The sequence below is a fragment of the Girardinichthys multiradiatus genome, chromosome 18, assembly GCF_021462225.1.
Source record: "Girardinichthys multiradiatus isolate DD_20200921_A chromosome 18, DD_fGirMul_XY1, whole genome shotgun sequence".
In the NCBI taxonomy this organism is placed as follows: domain Eukaryota; kingdom Metazoa; phylum Chordata; class Actinopteri; order Cyprinodontiformes; family Goodeidae; genus Girardinichthys; species Girardinichthys multiradiatus.
Window position 1 is genome coordinate 38,790,840 of NC_061810.1, and position 21,770 is coordinate 38,812,609.

Genomic DNA, 21,770 nt, shown 5'->3' on the forward strand with positions numbered 1-21,770 from the left:
TATCTAGACATTTATTTGAGAGGAAGTTTAATATTTGAAGGTAGTTTTCTTTTTCATTATTGCACTAGTATCATAATGCTAGCACCACCATGTCTGACAGTTAGTACATTGATTTTAGATTTAGATGATTTTTTTCAAAGACCTGTCTCATCCAAACATAATTCGTCTGGCCAAAGGATTCAGTATTTTGCTGTCTGACAATAAATCCTTTCTCCACAAATCAAATGGGTTGTCCAAGTGGGCATGACCAACTTTCAGTCAAGCTTTAGTTGTCCATATTACAGGCAGCTGGTTTTGGTTGGCATCCTATAAGTCCACAGCAATGTAAAACTGTAGACAATGTTACTGGTGTTTCAGCTTTTTCTAGTTAATGTTCAAGTTTTCAGTTTTATTCATTTTATCTGAGGCTGACATTTTGATTTGGGTAATTGAAATTTAGATTGGACTGGGTGTTCCAACACGACGATAATCACAAACACACATTTTAGTCAATCTTCTTGAATTAAAAGAGACAAAGGTACATATTAAATTTTTTGAGTCTAAATATATTTTGTAGACTTAGGACCAAAAAGAGAATATACAAATGTTTGCTTGGTTTTTGTTTCCAATGACAAAACAAGTCAACAATTTAATATTTATTTCCATCAAAAGGCTGGCCTTTAACAGCCTTACACTTCTAAACAGTTGTGTAGTCTCAACAGGCTTATCCTTCAACTTAAAGGCATAAGCACTTTTCACAATAAAGAAAGTTTTGTTTTGAGGTAGTTCACTTGGGGTTTCAGCATAGCATAAATACTATCCAACAACTACACAGTCTTACAATTATTTTACAACACTTGTAGAAAGAAAATGGCTGTTTGTGCTTGCCAACCATGCCAACCCAACCAACAAAGTAACACAATGTTGGCCTTCCCTTCTTAAAGACTGCACAATAAAATTCAAAAACTCTGTCAGGAAAACTAAACAATTCAACATTAAACACATCTCTCTGGCTTTCTACTGGAGTTGCTGGGAAATCTATTTATGTAACAAGGTTCAATTAACAGTGAACATGGTCAGTATTACATTGATTAATATGACGTTAATTTAAATAATCAAATTAGATTCTAACTAATTTATTTTTAAACTAACAAGTACCACATATAATTTATTTTTACAAAAATAGGACAACATAGCATGTTTTTAAGGAATGGACAAGAATTTTATTGTATTCTGACACTTCATTAGATACATAAAAATCTTTGTTATCATACATTTTACTTTCTCGTCACAGGAGTTTACAAACCTTACCTTGTAGATATACATAAAAGGAAAGCATAATGAAACAAATAAAATTAAACAGAATTGAATAAATTTAATAAAATAATGCCAAACACTTATTAACCAATTACGAAATGTAAAGATATTTTAAAAATGGTCATTAGTTACTTTTTTTCTTTACCCATGAGATGGTGTTTTGTATTTTTTTCTGGCTTCAGCAAAATAATGTAACATTTAGGAGCAAACAGACAAAACAATAATCCAAAGCTGGAGGCCAAAATGGCAAATGACTCAACTGCCCCTGCATAGTTTCCAGGGGCACTTATATAAGCAGGGATGAAAGCAAGCCACACAGCAGAGAAGATGAGCATACTAAAGGTGATGTACTTGGCCTCATTGAAGTTTCCAGGTAACTTTCGAGCCAGAAATGCTAACACAAAGCAGAGAGATGCCTGGAGACCAATGTATCCTAAAACGCACCAGAATGCAAGGCTAGACCCAACACTACACTCTAGGATAATCTTTGAGCGTTCATAAGTAGTGTTTCGAATTGGATAAGGGGGAGCATCAATCAGCCAGGCGGCACAGATTACTACCTGGACAAGAGTACAGCTGAAAATAATGGCTCGTTGCTGCTTGGGCCCAAACCACTTCATGATGTTGTCTCCTGGCCTGGTGGCAGTGAAAGCTGCCAAAACAACCAAAGTCTTTCCCAAGATGCAGGAGATACAAAGTGAAAATGTGATGCTAAAGGCAGTGTGACGGAGCATACAGGACCAAAATGTGGGTTCTCCAATAAAAACAAGAGAACATAGGAAGCAAAGTATTAGGGCAAACAGAATGAAAAAGCTGAGTTCTGAGTTATTCACTCGCACAACTGCTGTGTTTCTGTGGTAGAAAAACACAACAAAAACGCCTATAGTGAGAGAGGCACCCACTACTGAGATGACTGTCAAGGGTATACCCAAGGCATCATAGGCCAGGAACTCTACATTCTTGGGGATACAGGCTGTTCTGTCTTGGTTTGACCAGAAGTCCTCAGGACAAAACATGCATTCTACTGAGTCTACCGAAAGAGAATAAAGAAGAAAAAAGTAAGATTATATAAATGTTACCTTACTTTGATAGATATTTGAACTGCAATGAATTTTATTCTCACTTGTCTGATTACTGATCTTGCCACTGTCACATGGTACACAGTCAAAGCAGCAGACAGGCTCCCCACGACGGACAGCTTTCCTGGAACCTGGAGGGCAGCTGGGACTGCACACAGACACTGGCATCTATAAAAAGACAATGCAGACACTTAAAACTAGCCCTGATGGGTTGTTCTGACACACAACAAATGCTCTCAAAATCATGGAACTACAGTCACTGTGGAAAAAAAACACTCTTTTAATTGTAGGGCGTTACTTATCAGGCATAATTAACAATTATCAGGTTTTTAGTTTTTTTTTTTTATATTTAGAGGCATGCAAAAATACAAGATTCCACCACGTCCTTATATCTATTGGATTGAGATCTGGTGAGTGTGGAGGCCATTTGAGGACGGTGAACTCATCGTCACATTCAAGAAACCAGTCTGAGATGATTCGTGCTTTATGACATGGCACGTTATCCTGCTGGAAGTAACCATCAGAAGATGGGTACACTGTGGTCATAAAGGGATGGACATGGTCAGCAACAATACTCAGGTAGGCGGTGGCATTAACACGATGCTTAATTGGTACTAAGGGTCCCAAAGTGTGCTAAGAAAATATTCCCCACAACATTACACCACCACCACCAGCCTGAACCGCTGATACAAGGCAGGATGGATCCATGCTTTCATGTTGTTGACACCAAATTCTGACCCTACCATCCGAATGTCACAGCAGAAATCGAGACTCATCAGACCAGGCAACGTTTTTCCAATCTTCTATTGTCCAATTTTGGTGAGCCTGCGTGAATTGTAGCCTCAGTTTCCTGTTCTTAGCTGACAGGAGTGAAACCAGGGGTGGTCTTCTGCTGCTGTAGCCCATCCGCCTCAAGGTTTGACGTGTTGTGCGTCCAGAGATGCTCTTCTGCATCCCTTGGTTGTAATGAGTGGTTATTTGAGTTACTATTGCCTTTCTATCAGCTCAAACCAGTCTGGCCATTCTCCTCTGACCTCTGGCATCAACAAGGCATTTGCGCCCACATAACTGCTGCTCACTGGATATTTTCTCTTTTTCGGACCACTCTATGTAAATCCTAGAGATGGTAGTGCAGGAAAATCCCAGTAGATCAGCAGTTTCTGAAATACTTAGAACCGGCCTGTCTGGCACCAACAACCATGCCACGTTCAAAGTCACTTAATCACCTTTCTTCCCCATTTTGATGCTCGATTTGAACTGCAGCAGATCGTCTTGACCATGTCTACATGCCTAAATGCATTGAGTTCCTGCCATGTGATTGGCTGATTAGAAATTTGCGTTAACGAGCAGTTAGACAGGTGTACCTAATAAAGTGGCCGGTGAGAGTAGTTTCTTTTTTATTTTCCAGCTATTCTGTTGTAGTTATTGATGCTTTTGGGACTACTGTCCTGTTGAATGATGCAAGCTTTGGATGTTATACAAATGGCCTCATATTTAACTCTAGAATGTCATGGTACAAAGAGGTGTCCATGGTCAACTCAGTGACAGCAAGGTCCTGGAGAGTTTTGACTGCAAATAAAGCCCATGTCATCACCCTCCCATCGCCACACTTGGTATAAGGTGTTTGTAATGCTATGCTGTGTTTAGTTTTTCCCCAATTTACCACTGTGGATTATATCTGAGCATCTTCATTTGATCTGTCCAGAGGATAGGTCTTGGAGTTAAAAAAAAATCAATGTTTTTCCATATGAACCGAAATTTAAAATGCCAAGTGAGGCCTTTAGAGTTCCAGATTGAGCTCTTAGTTTTGACACTTTCTTTAAAGATTTTATAGCTTCGAGGTCAGTTAACTGGAATGTTGATTTCTGTGAAGACTGGCAACTTCCTTAAATGTTTACCTGCCTTGGCATGGTGTTTATGCACACTTGTAAGCTCCAGACCAGCAAACTCCTAAACGTTTAGCTTTAATGGAGGTAGTAAAATTAGCTGAGGATCACCTAAATAATTGGATTTGAGTAGTAACACCTGGCTGCAAAGTAACCTTCAAAATCCTTTGTTAGCGTTAAGGATACATTTAGTTTCTTTTCACACACAGCCTCTTGAATTTGGCTTAGCTGTTGTTTAATCATGACATGGCGAAATCTCTAGTGTGGTCTTTTGGACACTTGAAGCTAGATTTAAATAATTTTAGAATCTGATGGGGACTAGATTATCTTTAATATATCCTGATATGTAAAATGTGGAACTAGAGGAGGGTGTGCTTTCTATTTACCATGACTTTGTGAAAATTAATGTTTCATTATTTTTATCTCTATGGAAAAAAAGCATTTTACATTACATTTGACCACCTATTGGTGTTTTATTGATAATATTGGGGTCCTGACCCCCAACTAGAAAACCATTAACACAGTTTGGGGGCTCCGTTGTGAGCTCAGTGATTGATGGTGTCTGCCCGGTTGTACCTGTGGGCAGGGGCTTGGGCGGCATTGCACGCGGCCCTTGCCTTGCTGTCGTGGCGCACTGTGTGGTGGGGGCAGGACACGGTGGGGGTGCTTGGAGCGGGGCTGTCTGTGGAGCTTGTGCGCTGTGTGGGTGTCGCTTTGTCAGCTTTTCGGGGATGAAGCTCTCCTGTGTCCCCATGTGCTGTAGACCCCTCTTTTGTATGTGGCCCACTCCCCGGATAGGGGTGGTTGGGGACTGGGGTCGGGGTCCGGGCCAGGGTCGCTCAGGTTCAGGCACGAGCTAGCCCAGACCAGGTTCAGGTGCTGGGGCGGTCTGTCTGTCTCCACCCCCGGAGGGAAGGGGACCACCTCCTGGGTCTGGGGGACGGTTGTCCCTATGGGGTATCGGCACCTGGACCTGGGAGTATAGAGTATGTATGTGGAGTGTGAGTGAGTGTACGATGTCTATTGTTGTTTGTCTTTATGTTGGGTGCCCGGGTGTGAATGTTTTTGTGTGTACACATGAGAATTGTGATTGTGTGTGCCTGTTTTTTTGTGTCAGGTTGGGTCTTGGGCTGCTCCCTCTCCCGGATCACATCGAATGTGAGGCCTATTCCGTCCCCGCCACACTACCTGCCGGTGGTTGGTATCCCTGCCCGCCGGTGTACTTGTGGTTCTCGGTATCTGGGGCTGGGTGCTTTGGTGTGTGCTGGCTCATTCCCGGTGGCTGCTTGCCGGGGCCTGGACCCCTGGGCTTGTTCGGGCCTCTGCTTGGGGAGTGATATGTCCCAGGGTCTCGGGTCTCTGGGTCCATCGCTGGATTTGCTCGGGCGTGGACGGCTGGGCCTGTGGGCTCGTCGCTGCAGCTCCCTGGGACTTCTGCACTGGTGCTACTGGGTGGTTCCCCTGGGATTTTCCCCTGCTCCTCTTTGGGGTGGTTATGGTAGCCCTGGCGGTGGTTCTCCTAGGGTTCCTGTGCTCTGGGGGGGCCTTTGGATGTCTGTGGCTCGGATCTCCTCCGTTTCTGTCCCAGGTCCAGGGGGCAGGTCAGAAACAATTGAAATAATCCCAAAGCAGTTTCTAATAAAGTTTCTTTTTATGAATATCAAGCAGAGCTTTAAAGTGTTAGCTGTAATGCTCCACTTGTGAAAGTAAATCTGTTGGGCTTTTTCTTGGCACTCTGCCGGACAGGACACGGTAAAAAAAAACAAAAAAAACATTAACCATAGCTAAAAACTACTGTTCACTTCAGATTTTTTAAGAACTCACAGTAAGCCACAACAACATATTCGAAGCCAATTAGGTACAAGGTCATAAAAGGAATGACAAAAACAGACATGCCAATCAATTAATCAACTAAACCATCTTGAATAAAAGCTTCTCCTTCTCCTTTTCTGCGAAGAGAAATAGGGTGACGTACTATACTATATTTTGCAAATGTAATAATTTAGATTGAAGTCTTAATGAGTTTTAGCTGTCAGAATTGAATCCAATATATTTAACATTATATTATGAACAGAGAAGTTAGACCTAAGTTGTGAAACATGAAATAGCCTCTTTCAGATCATAGTTCCACAATACATGTCCATTTACATCATACATGTTGATCAGCTGAGACCATGAGCTATATGAGCTTTTAGATCTGGGACTGCAGAATCATAGGAGTGCAGTTCACAACATGCAGCATTCACCTGCAGGGCATTTTCCTAGGGCTCAGCTCTTTGTCATGGTAATCATGCAGGAGGTCCAACTGCAGTGCTTTGAATTAAGCAAAGTTATTGTGTGTTGCTAGAGCTGTCTTTGCTTTGTAATGATTAACACTATTCCACAAACCTCTATTACTGTTTAGGGATCACAGTGATTACAGATTTAGTACTAATTCACGAGGTAGTTTAGCGATGTATCATTGGTGGGTTGACCATAACCCCCTATTCCACTTTGAGACCATTTAGTTGAACTTAAAGCTTAATAAACACATGCAAATCACAGAAGAAAAGGTGATCTGAAAGGGGCTATTGAATAAATATTTCATAATCTATGGAGATCTTGAAGGCTGTATAAATATGATGTTTACTATGTAATGGCAAAGGGGATCATATGCGATCCAATTATTTCTATCTACCTTACTTACCTCCATCTTAACCTACAGAACTTCAACACTTGGCATCTGATGAAGGTAAAAACACAGTGTGAGCAGCTTGCCTCACTCTGATGACCCGCCCACATTATTCCTTCCTCCTGGATCACCAGCTCTTCTCCAGCAGGCTTTGTCCCATCAAACAACCCTATGTTGACAAACTCAATGTTCCCAGATGTACCTCTCTGCCAGTTGATAATGTCATAGTATGGCACCGAGTCACCTTTTAGGTCAAAATTAACCTCCTCCCCGGCAATGTTGAACTTCACTTCTTGCAGGTAGTACTGAAGCTAATGAAATAGCATTTATAACAGAACAAAGGCAAGACTGCCTTTATTAAGTACTCTAACAAGGTTTAGATGCAATATTAAAATGTAAAAAAGTTTTTATTTTACCTGCCAGGGGAGTATATTGTTACTTTGAGCACATGAATTGTTTTCAAAAGGCCCATTGCCTGGTTGACAAAGAAGAAGGTTGTGCAGTGAATGGGCAACTGCATATACTGCCTTATAGACATTGTAAGCCACTCTAGGGCTGGATGTATTCATGTAGGCAGAATGCTGCTCCAACAGGACCTCCTGCCCTGAACAAATTGGAAAATGGTTGGCAGAGGATGGAAAAGGTGTACAGCCATAAAGAGCCTCCCAAAGTTCACCCACAAGAATGTTATTGGGATATCTCTGAGGGTTGACTGTCTGTAGGTAGTCACTGAGTTGAGCAATGTGACCTTTTTTGATGCCAAACCCAATGGTGCCCCCAAGGTAGGGGTAAAACTCCCTTCTTGTAAAGACAGATGCTGTGACCCAGGCTTCACTTGCCACCCATTGGATTCCAGTGATGTTCTGCATCATGTAGTCTCTCAAGAAAGGCGTCATTTCCCCTTCAGCTGAGAATACCACCACTACTTTTGCCGAAGAAGTACGCATTACCTCGAAAAGTGAAACAAAAACACAATGATTTACCTTACAACAACTTTAAGATTTCACTTAATTATGCAGGTAAACCAAAACATCGGTAAAGAATAAATTGTTACTTCTTAAATGTTTGGAGCACTGCCAATAATTAAGTGGGGATAATTATTTTCTTTTTTTTTTTAACCTAATCTTCAAATCAGTCATTGTCTGCCTTACACTGTTGAACTACATTGAAATTTGTACATTTGTTCCACCTGAGCCAAATTACTATAATATTTTAGGTACCTCTATTACATCTTTAAATTACTGTAGTTGCATGAAGTTATTTAGTGAATCCAGATGAATTTAAAATTTTGTTGGAAATGTATCTCTTTCTGTTAAAATAAAATTGGCTTGATGCAGCCAAGAAATGTCTACAGACATATGAGATTTAATTTACTACCTGTATAGTAGGGGTGTAATGGCACACAAAAATCATAGTTCTGTATGTATTTGGATTTTAAAGTCAGCTCGGTACGTTTGTGTGTGGTTATTTTTAACAATGAGCACTGAACAATTTTTGTTTTTCAATTTCTAAAATTAGCCTGATTTTATTATATATTTTAGTACCCACTTGGATGTCAGCAGATTTTTCTCCTGTATCTGTGATTTTTACCTTCAGCATATTGTTTCAGGTGATTAATTCAGATGAGTGCGGAGCAGCTATGTAACTTATTGTTTTTGAAAGATACATACATTGACATAAAGTTTTATTTTGGCGTGCATGAGAAATCTTATTGTTCCCAAATAGTAGAGTTTAGTGAGAGCCAGAAGCCCTTTCTGTTTGGTTTTGGTGTCGCTCTTTAAAGTTGCGCTACAGACAGTTGCATTGCGCACTTAGTTCTGCACTTTAATATTCTGTATGTGTCCAGGTATGAAACAATGCTGCATTTGTTTGGTATGGTACATGTGCATTCTGAGCCGACTGGGCAGTACCACATATTTTTGGTAGGAATATTGTCACCGCCCTACTGTGCAGTATTCATTATGATCTGGGGATAGTTTGAAATCACACCTCAGTAATTTAATAATAACTAAATGAGTGCTTCTTTAAGCATCTACCTGCATAATCTCCAATGCCCTTTGTGTGTTGTAGAGCAGAGGGATCATTTCTTGATAGGCCACACACACATTGCTGCCCTGTAGTTCCTTCAGTAAACCTTGCACAGCAAATTGTCCATATTCATGATCCCCTCGAATAAGCCCAACCCATGTCCAGTTGAAGTGTATCAGAAGTTGAGCAATGGCCTTCACCTTATTCAGCAAGAAAAAAAAAATCAAAGGAACAATGTTTCAAAGCACAGACATAAATTGGAACACAAATAACACTTGAAAATTGTTTGAAAAATATATATTCAAAATAGAAACTTCGTGATCATATTTTGTGTCTTCACAAAGCAATTAGGACAAAAATGGGATTAATGGAATTAAATGTATATTCGCACACAAGATCATGTAAATGTCAAAACCTCCTTTTCTATATTGCATAAGTGCTTACATGTCATTAAACCCATTTTTTATTTTGAAGTCTTACCTGATAGTCATCATTAGGAATTACTCTGAAAAATGTGGGATATTTTGTCCTGTCAGTAAAGCAGGCACACGATGAGAAGTAGCTGATCTGTGTCAAGGAAAAATCAGAACAACTTCAAACATATGATGAAATGCTTAAATAATTTTGAAGGAAAGGAGACACTATTACCATTGGGATTCTGAATGGCCGCAGGATTCTTGAAACCACTATGGACTGAGCAGATCCGGATTCCCCAATCACAGCCAGCAATGGAGAGGCCCCTATGCACATGGGAGAGTCGTCCTCACTCAACCCATTCAGGACAGCCAGAGCAGCCCTCTGACCAGTCAGCGGATATGCACATGAATCAAAGATTTTGTATCCCAGAGTGTGATTGGTCAGTAGTTCTGAACTCTGGTTTATCTCCTCCACTGCTAGTCTCATAGTCTGAACCCAGCGGAAAGCCCTGGGATCAAACCTGTAACTCCAGAAAGATGCATGCACACATATTTAACAAAATAGTTAGAGATTCTGGTACAGAAGAAACTGCATCTTGTACATTTAAGTAACTAAATAGTTTATTTGTCCATACTGTCTAATTTAAGTCTGAAATCATCGAATCAATTTCATATAAATTGGAATATATGTTCCAGTGAGGGTCGTTTTTCAGATTAGATGTACCTTTTGAAAATAACAACCTTTAAGCAGGTATTAAACCTACTTTTAATTAACCTTATATTTCAGTATAATAATGTTTATTAGTCTGATATAATATTCTAATCTTAAATGTCATGTTCATTAGCTGTAAATCATCATTATTAACAGGAATTTAGGCTTGAAAACATAGGTTCGTGTGTAATTAATCAATATATTGTGTTTCACTTAGTGATCTGAGATATAGAAACAAATTAACTTGTCAATGCTATTTTTCTAATATTCTAATTATTTGATTGGGTCTGTACATACATTTATAATGAATCTCCTTGAAAATACAAAAACAAGTGAACAAATGATCGATAATATAATAGTATGATTAAATAACAATTATTCAGACAAAAATGACTCAAAAATACATTTATAGATCATAAAATCAAGCTTCTTTACCTCCTAAAACCGAAATGCGCTCTCATCAGCTCTTGAAATCATTTATTGGTTTATCTATCAGCAGGTGTAATTGGATTTAAACTGATTCTAAACTCTAGAGAAAAAATGATCGCTATTTTAGCAGTAAAAACTAATCTCTGAATTAGGCTCACCCATTGCACTTCACTGGTGGTGGTCTGTAGGTGCTGTTGCGATCAGGCATTTCCTGGTTATAATGAAGAGGAAAAATCCCTCCAACTACAAAGTCACCTCCTGCAACAAAGCCTGGCTGAAAGCTGTTTCGGAGAGTGCAGTCTTTGGCTGCAGTTGTAGGTGAGGACGAGTATCTGGAAACTGGGGAGTGTGTAAAAGACAAGACATTGACATAGTAAAGCAAAGAAAATAAAGCAAGTGGAGGCATACTGACAGATACTCCCAAAAATCCAGAGAGCTGGAAATTAGTCAGTTTATATACTGAATGCAACGTTGTCATCCTTTGACATTCTGTGTTGTGATTGGACATTTAGCAGCCTTCCATAATTCACTGAAGGTAATTAGCATAAGAGGGATCACAAGATAATAATTCCATTTGGAAAAAAAAATCTGTAATAAGCCAAGGTTTTCAATTTACAAAAACATGTCATATATTTTTTATGTGACATATGTTTATCCATTTATTTTTTTCCTACTTCTTTGTGGCTGATATGTGTATATACTGATCAGCTTTTGTCTTTTTACTAACTTGATTCAGTAACACAGATTCAGTTCACAGTAACACACCTATATCATCTATCTATCTATCTATCTATCTATCTATCTATCTATCTATCTATCTATCTATCTATCTATCTATCTATCTATCTATCTATCTATCTATCTATCTATCTATCTATCTATCTATCTATCTATCTATCTATCTATCTATCTATCTATCTATCTATCTATCTATCTATCTATCTATCTATCTATCTATCTATCTATCTATTATCTATCTATCTATCTATCTATCTATCTATCTATCTATCTATCTATCTATCTATCTATCTATCTATCTATCTATCTATCTATCTATCTAACTATCTATCTATCTATCTATCTATCTATCTATCTATCTATCTATCTATCTATCTATCTATCTATCTATCTATCTATCTATCTATCTATCTATCTATCTATCTATCTATCTATCTATCTATCTATCTATCTATCTATCTATCTATCTATCAATCCGACATTTTCATACATACATCTTAGTATATGGTAGATGCATGACTTGGGTAATACATTTTGGATTTCCTTTCACACGCTTCTCCAAATACTTGATGTCAGCTGTAGGTTTGATGGCTGGATTGCCTATACAGATCTTTGCCCCCAGATTTGTAGTGGGACTGAGATCAGTACTTCGTGATGGTCTTTGTAAAACATTAACTTTGTTGTCCTTAAGATAGTTGGGTGGTGTGCCCATGGTAACTGTATATTTGGAAGATCCGTTTGTGCCCAAGCTTTAACTACTTGGCTGATGTCTAGAGATGTTGTTCCACTATTTCCACATTATGTTCTTTCCTCCTGATGCCATCTATTTTGTAAAGTGATCCACTCCTTTTTTCAGCAAAACACCTACACAACATAATGTTGCCACCTACATACTTTATAGCTGGGATGGTGTTGTTAGGCTTGCAAGCTTAGCTCTTTTTTCATGATGTAACAATGGTCAGTACGGTCAAACACTTACATTTTAGTTTCATCAGACCATAGGACATATCTCCAAATAGTGAGGTATTTCTCTCTTTGTGCTTTTGCAAAGAGTAATCTGGCTGCAACTTTCTGAGTTGAAATTCTGACTTCAGGGTGCATTGCTGTTTTTCTGAGTGGGAATTCGCAAATTTCGACTTTTAAGTACAAAAAGAATAAATTACATTGTAAACAGTGAGGCATGTGAGCCAAAATGTAATTAGAACTCAGCACCCAGTCATCTGCTCGGTATAGCACTTTGCTTAACGTTGTTACTGTTGTGATTATAATATTTAATATTAATAATTTAGTATTTTATTAATTAATAATTCGGTCTGTTAAGGGTTGTCCTGTGAATAACAGCCCAATAAGGTGGTGGTATTAGGACAAAATTGAAAGGGATGAGCCAGACTCTGGCATTATTGAACAGCAAAACTCTGTACACACACTGAGAATAAATTCACACAATATCTTAAAAGACAAAAGTTTATTAACAAATATAAGTCAACTCAAAGTCAAACACATTAAAAGCAATAAACTCTTTACTATGATAAAACAACCCAAATAAACTACCAAGCAAAATGAAAGAATAAGGAAGACTAATGGGCTATGTACATGTTGGGACCCACAGCCATGGATTTCAACATTAAACTCCGGTACGGACCTTTCTAGAACTTTCAAAATAAAGTGCATTAACCTTCTTCCGGCACAGCCAGGAAACGGGATAACTGCAGACTTCCTGTGACGCCACTACCCAAATAAAAGCACAGCTGTTGCTACATCCACCCTCTTCCACACCGGTGACCATCGGGATAGGAGGGGACATAAACTCTTCAACTGGATCCAAGGAAGCCATACGATCATCGATCATATCCAAAGATAACCCCCGCAGACGCAAACGGTGTTCGAGAGAAGCCCCTGCAAAGACACGGTCCCCAGCCTGGAAGGAAGACAGCAGAGACCGCAGTGGACAGGACGAGCCGCCCAGCTACAGCTCCGGAGCTAACCCTTTTGTTCACAGAGCGAACGCACCTTCAACCCCCGAGAGGTTAGGTGAAAGCTAACCGCTTGTTGACTGTGGACGTTTCTTCAAGCTTCGCCCCTTGGACAACGTTTCCTCACCATGGTTCATGAGGTTAGGTGTTTTGGGCAGATACAGATTTAGGATGAAATAATCTAAACGTTTTTCATTTTATGAAGTTTGTGTGAAACTCGGCTATCTTAGTGCTAGCAGGCCATCTGCAGCACATGTGCCGGTTTGTGTTCTTTGTATGTTTTAAGGTTAAGATAAACTTTATTTAAAGGGTGATTTTAAACAGAACATTGCTCATAACGCGCCGTCCGCGCTTATGCATTTTAACCCTTTTATTAACCCTGGTATTTTAAAGGTACGTGTTGATTCTGGTGCTAAGCTATCCGCTTCTTTGTTAGCTTAACTGCTAACCGGTAAGAACACGTGCTTGTTACTAAAGAGTATTCAACAGAATGGTTGTTGGTTTTCAAGCTAGTGAATAATAGTTCCTAAACATCATTTACTAAATTTGATAACTAAGTAAACACCATTAAGCACCATTTCTCCCTTAAAGATTTGGCTCTTTTCCAAAATACTCCCTTAATAATATTTCTTCGAATATTATTTCAATAAATGAAGGCAGCTAATGAGACACCGTTGAGAATTAGTCATCCAGAAGGTAAGTTTTATTCAGCAGATCATTATTTAAAACATTATTTTATTAAAATAATTTTTTATCTGATCTTGCATTGTGAATGGTTGTCTAAATGTTTGCTGATTATTGCCTAAGTTAGTTCCAAGACTAACTTAACTTCACTTCCAGATTCTTCAAGATAATCCTTGGTTCTCAGACATAAACATTGCATGGTAATGTTGCATCACTCTTTTGGTCGTCATTTCCAATCATCTTTAATCAACTTGTTTATATTGTACATAGTCCATTAGTCTTCGTTATTCTTTAATTCTGCTTGGTAGTTTAGTTGGATTGTTTTAGCATAGTAAAGAGTTTGTTGATTGAAATATGTTTGACTTTGAGTTGACTTATTTTTGTTAACAAATTCTTGTATTTTAAGAAATTGTCTGAATTCATTCCATATATGTGCAGAGTTTATGCTGTTCAATAATGTCAGAGCTTGTCTCACACCTTTCTATTTTGTCCTAATACCATTGCCTTACTGGACTGGTATTCACAGGATAACCCTTAACAGACTGAAATATTATTTGGTACAATATGAAGAAGTGAATCAAATATGGTTGAAAACCATGGCAGAAAGAGTGATGCAATATTACCATGCAATGTTATTTATGTTTGAGAATCAAGCATTATCTTGAAGAATTTGGAAATGAAGTTAAGTTAGTCTTGGAACTAATTTAGGCAACAACTGGTATACTTTCAAACAACCATTCACAATGCAAGATCAGGTAAAACTTTATTTTAATAAAATAAAATTTTTAATGATGATTTCGGCTCCTTGAGCTGCCGCGATGCAGCGGAGTACCTCTCGCTACTTGGACGTACATGCAGGAAGGTGTGCTATGCGGTCACGGCCCTCTTTTCCAGGCCGTGGGGGATTAGGGCTGCTTCTGGAGGCCTCAGAAGAACAGTCAAGTCAAGCTTGTCTCTTTACACTCTTTATATGAATGAATGCCAGATACTCAAACAGCAAATCATTACTTAACTTTGTTGCATGTGATCGTAATTACTTTTGGATCCAAGCTAAAGAGTCATGTCTGCTTGCCAGCAAGGAGACATACGCGCGTTTGGTTCCTCTCCTGTCCGGTTCCCATCTGGAATCTGCATGGAAAGAGGTCTGTTTGTTTGACTTCGAGGTTTTTATTCAAACAGTGACGTCACGGGAAGTCCACTGTTACTCCTGGCTGAGCTGTAAGTAGGTTAATGCAATTTATTTTGAAAGTTCCAGAAAAAGTTTTTGCTGGCCTTTAATGTTGTAACCCATGATGGGGTCCCAACAGTTGCTTTGTGTATTTTTCATCAAAACATGTTCATCATGGGACACAGAAACAGCCATGGTATTATGGCTGGATATTTTCTTGGTATTTATGAATGAATAACAGATGAATGCAAAGGATGAGCCAAACTTGTGGAAGCCCACAATTCTCCTTTTGATATCTCAGCTGATTTTTTATGATGTACCAAAAGAAAGCAGTTTGATTGATGTGTTACCTTAAAATACATTCACGGGGATGTTTCCATTTAACTCAAAAGTTGTGAATAAACCTATCACAAACTTAAAAAGCCATGACATCATAATCTGAACATGATGTATGTAAGCTTCTCACTTTTAAAAAAAACAACAACATATCTTTGTTAATATTCCAGCATTTAGCATATATAAAATATTTTGGTAATCCTAACTAAACTAAAACAAGAAAAGCTTGATTGTCATGCAGTGAAAAAAGAATCAGCTTTCTGCCTTTCTATGCAGTGTAACTGTCTGGTTTCAACTGCACATGAAGTATCCAGAGAAACTCTGAATGCAAAGGAAAACCAAGTAAAATCCTTACAGAAATAACTCAGCTAAATTCTGAATAGATACATTTCTTGATCTGAGGCAAGAGCCACCTGAGCCAATGTGCAAGAACAAAAATTTCATTGCATAAATATTCATAATTTATATATTGCCTAAGATAAATGCACACCTTTTGAAAACCTAGAGTGTTTTTGGAAATAAACAAATATCTTTATCATATATTTCAGGGTTGAGGCTTTGGACATATGCTATTTATCATAAACAAAACATGGTTAGTTTCAACAAAAAAGAACTAACTAGGAAGATTATTTTGTTTGCAGTATTCACTGGAACAGACGATATTGCCACCAAATATGTCACAACCATTGTATCTGGGCGGTACCCTCAGACTTGTTTGTGTCAACTATGGGATAAAAATCAGACGTGCCTAAATATATTGTGATCTTCTCCACGAGTATAGAAAGTGCAGCTGTGTTTTTAGTTTTCCATCACACCAGAAGGAAACATGTCATTGCTGGCTGCGAGGCTCCTTCTTTATCTGTCTCTATTCCGAGGAAAACATGGCTTGGCTGCTGCTCTAGATAATTGTGCTTTCCTGGGAGAGGAAGAGAAAAACAGTCTTTATGAAGATGGTGATGTAGTTATTGGGGGTTTATTCCCTCTTCATTATAGCCGTGTGCCCTCTCTTCCCACATATAAAGCAAAACCATCACCTAATACTTATAATTAGTAAGTTACAAACAATTACTTGACCCGTTCAAAATGTGCTTAATTTATTTTGTTGTAATACTGTTTACAGAAAAAAATGTGAATATCTTTGTTGGTTAACTTTTTCTCTGTTTGTCTACAGTTTCAGTGCTCGTGCCCTCCGCTGGATGCAGACAATGACATTTACAATCAAAGAGATCAACCAACGAACTGATCTCCTTCCACAACTTAAGCTTGGCTTCCATATCCGTGACAGCTGTGATGATATACCCATTTCCTTGAGAGCGTCCTTTCTATTGGTAAACGGACGCCCAGAGCAAGGGCTTGGAACTGAGAGTGTAGAGAAAAGTGAGAGTCAAGATGAAGCAACTGATTTAGGATGTGTTGCTGTAAACAGAACTGTGTCCTCAGTAATCATAGGGGATGCTGGTTCTGGTGTTTCTATGGCTCTGCTACGAAGTCTGGGTTCTTTCCATATTCCACTGGTGAGACTGAGCCTTTATTTTTTCTAATTTACCTTAAGCATGCTTAAATTTGAGCTGTATACTTTTAGAACACAATCAGTACGCCTTAGCTTTTTAATGATATTGTGCCTTTTTTCTAACATTATTCAATTCAAAAATTGCAGTAGCTGGTGTAAATGTAATTTATATATTCAGAAAACTATGACACTACATTCGTATGAGGCAAACTACTATACTTTTATTCTTAAGCTTAGGTGTCTTGACTTCCTCAAAGTGCAGGGTAAATTCAGAAGCCTTCTAAAGAAGTTTGCATTGTTAATGTAATTTGATGCTTTCTCTGCAGTCTTTAGAGAACAGCAGTGGGTCAACGAATGTTTGCTGTAATTCTAGGTGAGCTATTTTGCTTCCTGCAGCTGCCTTGGTAATCAAAGGGAATTTCCCACCTTCATGAGGACAATGCCTAGTGACACCTTCCAGATAAAAGCCCTGGCCCAGCTGGTTAGCTATTTTGGCTGGACTTGGGTAGGAGTCATCGGTGTGGAATCTGATTATGCTCGCTTTGCCATCCAGCTTTTCCTTCAGGAATCAGTGCACTACAGTGTGTGTGCTGCTTACACACATTTCTACCCTGTAAGTCTGAGCCACCGGGATCTTGAAAGGCTTCTGAATGTTATTCAGGTGCGTCATAAATACTACGACTACATTTCTCAATAAACTTGCAAAAGGATCGAATGGAAGTAACAAGTTTGTGTTTTTCTTTAAAACAGAATTGACCAGTGCATTGCTACTGTAAATAAACAATAAAAAAATAATGTTTGAAAGTAGGTATTTAAATACTTTAGATTTGGTTACAAGACAAGCACTTTTTTGTCTTCATTTTAAGTACTTTTTCTCTTTATGTTATTCAAGGAGTTGCTGCACTAATCATAAAGTTTGTGACATAAGGTTATTTAACACAATAACATGTATATTTTTTCTGTCACTAAGGAAATAATTTAATGTTCTCCATTCATGCAACATACTTAATGGAGAGAAAAAGTTCCAACACATCCTAATTTAATAAATTGTAATGAAATACTATCTCAATATTTTTCCTCATTAGATGACATCTTCAAAAGTTATAATTAATTTTTCTGGTGAGGCGGAGATGCAGGGCATTCTAAGAGAGATGCAACGACGAAATTTGACTGGCTTTCAGTGGGTTGCCAGTGAGGCCTGGGCTACCGCCAAGACACTTTGGGAAAAATCAGCCAATCTTCTAAAGGGAACTTTAGGATTTGCCATACAGAGAGCAGCTGTGATTCCAGGGCTGCAACAACATCTTGTGGGTCTCACACCATCAAATATTCATAAATTAGCTTTCTTGGCAGAATTTTGGGAGGAAACATTTAACTGTCAACTAAATGGGTCTGTGAACACCCATTACCATGGGTTGGGAAGCTATCAAGGCAGAGTACAATGCGAAGGGACTGAAGTTTTAAATGATGTTTACTCTCCTTATTCTGATGTGACGCAGCTACGAGTTTCTTATAACGTCTACAAAGCTGTATATCTTGTAGCTTATGCGTTGCAAGATATGTGTAATTGTAAAGCTGGAGAGGGGCCATTCCTTAAAAAGAGTTGTGCAGATCCAAAGAATTTTAAGCCCTGGCAGGTAAGAATAGCTATAAGTTGTATATTATTTGTAGTAATATCTTAAAAAACTGTCAAAACAGAAGTTAAATGCCCCATACTTTTATTCCCATAGCTTCTCCACTACATGAAGCTTGCTAATTTTTCTGCACTAGGAGAGGAAGTCAACTTTGATCAAAATGGTGATCCAATTGCTTATTATGATCTTATTAACTGGCAGAGGGGGCCTGATGGGTCTCTAAATTTGGTAAAAGTAGGTTTCTATGATGCCTCGCTTCCTGCTGGACTCAGCTTGGTTATAAATGACTCAGTGATCATGTGGCCACTTGGAAAGCAGGTTTGTTCTCCACAAACAGGTCTGAGACCGTGTTCACCACTTAGACTCTTATGTGCACTGCTGATTGATACATCAGTTAAATTACTGATATTTATGTGCAACTTACTTTGTTGAATTGACATTGTAATCTCCTTTTAACAGTTTGTTGAAATATGATCAGTTATAGTTTATTATTAGAAAATTGTAAACCTAGATATATTCTCAAACAAAACTATTTAAAGGTATCATCATTCTAAAATCTTTTGAGTACTTAAAAAGTTAACTTATTGAATGTAATTTTTTATAAAGAATTCATGAATGCTCCTAACAGTTTTGTAAAAATTATACTCTACTAACTTTGATAAAATATTTCAAAGTAAATATATTGGTCTTCAGAATTAAATTTGTCAGTGATGAATAAACATCTGAACACATTTTCTGCTAATATGTCATACTGTATTGCCCCAAATTTACATTTTATGAACATATATAAATGTAACTAATTTATACGCAGAATCAAAATATTTTTCAAAGTTACAGTTTTTTTATTCAGTTTGAAAGAATATTACTTACATTTTGTAAACATGATCTATATTTTTGGTAAAATATGTGTACATTAGAAAAGAGAGTATCTTGTTAAGTCATAATTACTGAAGTTAATTATCCTTCTGAGTTCCTGAACTTTGCCTCTCAGGCTATCCGCTCTGTGTGCAGCAACAGGTGTCCTCCAGGTTCTCGTGTTGCCAGGAGAAAGGGGGAACCTATCTGCTGTTATGACTGTGTCCCCTGTGCTGAAGCAGAGTTTAGTAATACAACTGGTATGTCCTGTCTTTTACTATGCTGTTTTTGACTACTTATTTGATCAATTTAGGTAACTTATATTGGCACCTAACTAAAATAAGTTAAGTGATTGTTAGTGGATAACAGTCTCATTTGGAGATAGCGCCAGAGCAGAGAAAGAGGGGGAGGAAACTAGTTTCTTTTTGTTCATTTTAATTTTCAAATTTAAGCCAACAGTCACACTATTTCCTATCTTTCCATGTACGTTGGCATATTGAAAAAGATATATAGTATATACTGGATGAAATTATGTCATCTTATCTTTGACGAATGTGTATTGCCTTTGATGCACTCCCATTCTGAGTAATGCATGTGTACTGGGATCAAGGGTCCCACCCCAGTTTAACTTAAACTTTCAAGCAACTGAAATACTGAGGTGAATAAATCTTCTTCAGTGCAGACAGAATAGTATAGTTTGACATTAATACATTTTATGAATGGGTCATTGCTGCTGTATTTGAGTTCCAGTTGCAATTCTTTAGTAATGGTTCAGTAGACAGTGTGTGAGAGCTGCAGTGCTTATGTGGCAGAATCTTTCAACATGTTCGAAGGATCTGTGGTAGTGGCAGCTTGGGTTACCTAGTGATCTGATTGTGTATACTACAGTGGCAAATGCATCGTAAGGCAATGACAGAATATTATTTTCCAAGGTATTGTGTCTTCCTATGAAATAAAAGGCAGATATGCAATAGTGTTATAGGGACAGAAGTACAATACTTCTCAAAAACAGCTCTGCTTTAAATGTGGTTTTTGTATGTTTTCTCTTTTCTCTCTCTATGTTTAGATTCTTTAGATTGCTCACGTTGTTCTGAGGACACATGGCCCAATAAAGCCAGAGATCTCTGCATCCCTAAAACAATGGAGTATCTCTCTTATCATGAGTTCATGGGTATTCTCCTGTGTGTTGCCTCAGTTCTAGGAGCTTATATTTCCGTTGTAATCATTGCCATATTCTACACATATAAGGACACAGCTCTAGTTCGAGCAAACAACATGGAATTGAGCTTCCTGCTTTTGGTGTTTCTTACCATCTGTTTCCTTGTTGGTCTGCTGTTCCTTGGTAAGCCTTCAGACTGGCTCTGTCAGATCAGATATCCAGCATTTGGAATCAGTTTTGCACTCTGCCTTTCATGCCTCCTGGCCAAGACAGTAGTGGTTCTAATGGCTTTTAGGTCTAGATTACCAGGAAGCCATTTGATGAAATGGTTTGGAACCAAACAGCAGAGAGCCAGTGTTATTTTGGGAACCACCGTCCAGGTAGTTAAACCTTTCCAGTTTAGCAATCATTTTTCATTTAAAATGTGTTTAAAACCACTATCTTTATGTATTTCTACCTTTTCAAGGTTCTAGTCTGTCTTATTTGGCTGCTTACCAGTCCACCTCATGCCTATTACAATACAGATTACCACAGCTCTACAATTATCATTGAATGTGTGACTGGTTCAGACATTGGCTTTTGGCTCGTTCTTGGATACATCGGAATCCTGGCTTGCATGTGCCTCGTGACAGCCTTTTTGGCACGAAAGCTGCCAGATAATTTCAACGAGGCCAAGTTCATCACCTTCAGCATACTAATTTTCTTTGCTGTTTGGGTTACTTTTATCCCAGTTTATATGAGCACTGTTGGAAAATACACTGTAGCTGTCCATGTTTTTGCTATTTTAGCCTCAGCTCTAGGACTTCTATTTTGCATTTTTGCCCCAAAGTGCTATATAATTTTGCTGAAACCTGAAAAGAACAGTAAAAAACAAATGATGCAAAGGTAAAAAGAAACAACTGCAAAACATTTAAAAATGTAAGAGACGGATTAATATAAACGTTTGTAGAATATTCAAAACACTTGTGTGGAGAACTGTAAAATGTACACATGAATTTGTGACTGTGATGGACTGGAGACCTGTCCAGGGTGTACCCTGCCTCTCACCCCTAGACTGCTGGAAATTGGCACCAGTTCCTTTGCAACCCTGTATAGAAGAAGCAAAAAGAAGATGGATGGATAGAAGGATGGATGGATGATGGATAGATTTTGTGCCTGGTGATGGTGTCAGAATGAGGTATAAACAAAGCTGTAAT

General features: G+C 38.3%; 2 protein-coding genes across 2 annotated transcripts; one reads left to right on the forward strand and one right to left on the reverse strand.

Annotated features, from left to right (window-relative positions):
• Positions 1–1,424: 1,424 nt before the first annotated feature.
• Positions 1,425–11,967, reverse strand: LOC124884710 (extracellular calcium-sensing receptor-like). Its single transcript, XM_047392759.1, has 9 exons — positions 11,787–11,967; positions 10,676–10,856; positions 9,609–9,897; positions 9,441–9,527; positions 8,969–9,160; positions 7,349–7,882; positions 7,019–7,243; positions 2,420–2,543; positions 1,425–2,326 (listed from the first exon to the last, which is right to left on the reverse strand). Exons 1-9 carry the CDS (start codon positions 11,965–11,967, stop codon positions 1,425–1,427), a joined length of 2,715 nt encoding a protein of 904 aa, XP_047248715.1.
• A 4,407-nt stretch (positions 11,968–16,374) lies between these two features.
• On the forward strand, positions 16,375–21,463 carry LOC124884711 (extracellular calcium-sensing receptor-like). Its single transcript, XM_047392760.1, has 8 exons — positions 16,375–16,466; positions 16,588–16,930; positions 17,300–17,539; positions 18,012–18,563; positions 18,657–18,878; positions 19,552–19,675; positions 20,482–20,954; positions 21,041–21,463. The coding sequence occupies exons 2-8, from the start codon at positions 16,613–16,615 to the stop codon at positions 21,461–21,463; spliced, it is 2,352 nt and encodes a 783-aa protein (XP_047248716.1). The 5' UTR covers positions 16,375–16,466; positions 16,588–16,612.
• Positions 21,464–21,770: the final 307 nt, after the last annotated feature.

Excerpts from the sequence above, each read along its gene's own strand:
- LOC124884710 (XM_047392759.1), bottom strand. The coding sequence starts at position 11,967 with ATGGGCACACCACCCAACTATCTTAAGGACAACAAAGTTAATGTTTTA. Across the intron at positions 9,898-10,675 it reads CCACCAGTGAAGTGCAATGG|GTTTGATCCCAGGGCTTTCC; the intron begins GTGAGCCTAATT and ends CTGGAGTTACAG. Across the intron at positions 9,161-9,440 it reads TTCCTAATGATGACTATCAG|GTGAAGGCCATTGCTCAACT; the intron begins GTAAGACTTCAA and ends TTGCTGAATAAG.
- LOC124884711 (XM_047392760.1), top strand. The coding sequence starts at position 16,613 with ATGCAGACAATGACATTTACAATCAAAGAGATCAACCAACGAACTGAT. Across the intron at positions 18,879-19,551 it reads TGTGGCCACTTGGAAAGCAG|GCTATCCGCTCTGTGTGCAG; the intron begins GTTTGTTCTCCA and ends TTTGCCTCTCAG. Across the intron at positions 19,676-20,481 it reads AGAGTTTAGTAATACAACTG|ATTCTTTAGATTGCTCACGT; the intron begins GTATGTCCTGTC and ends CTCTATGTTTAG.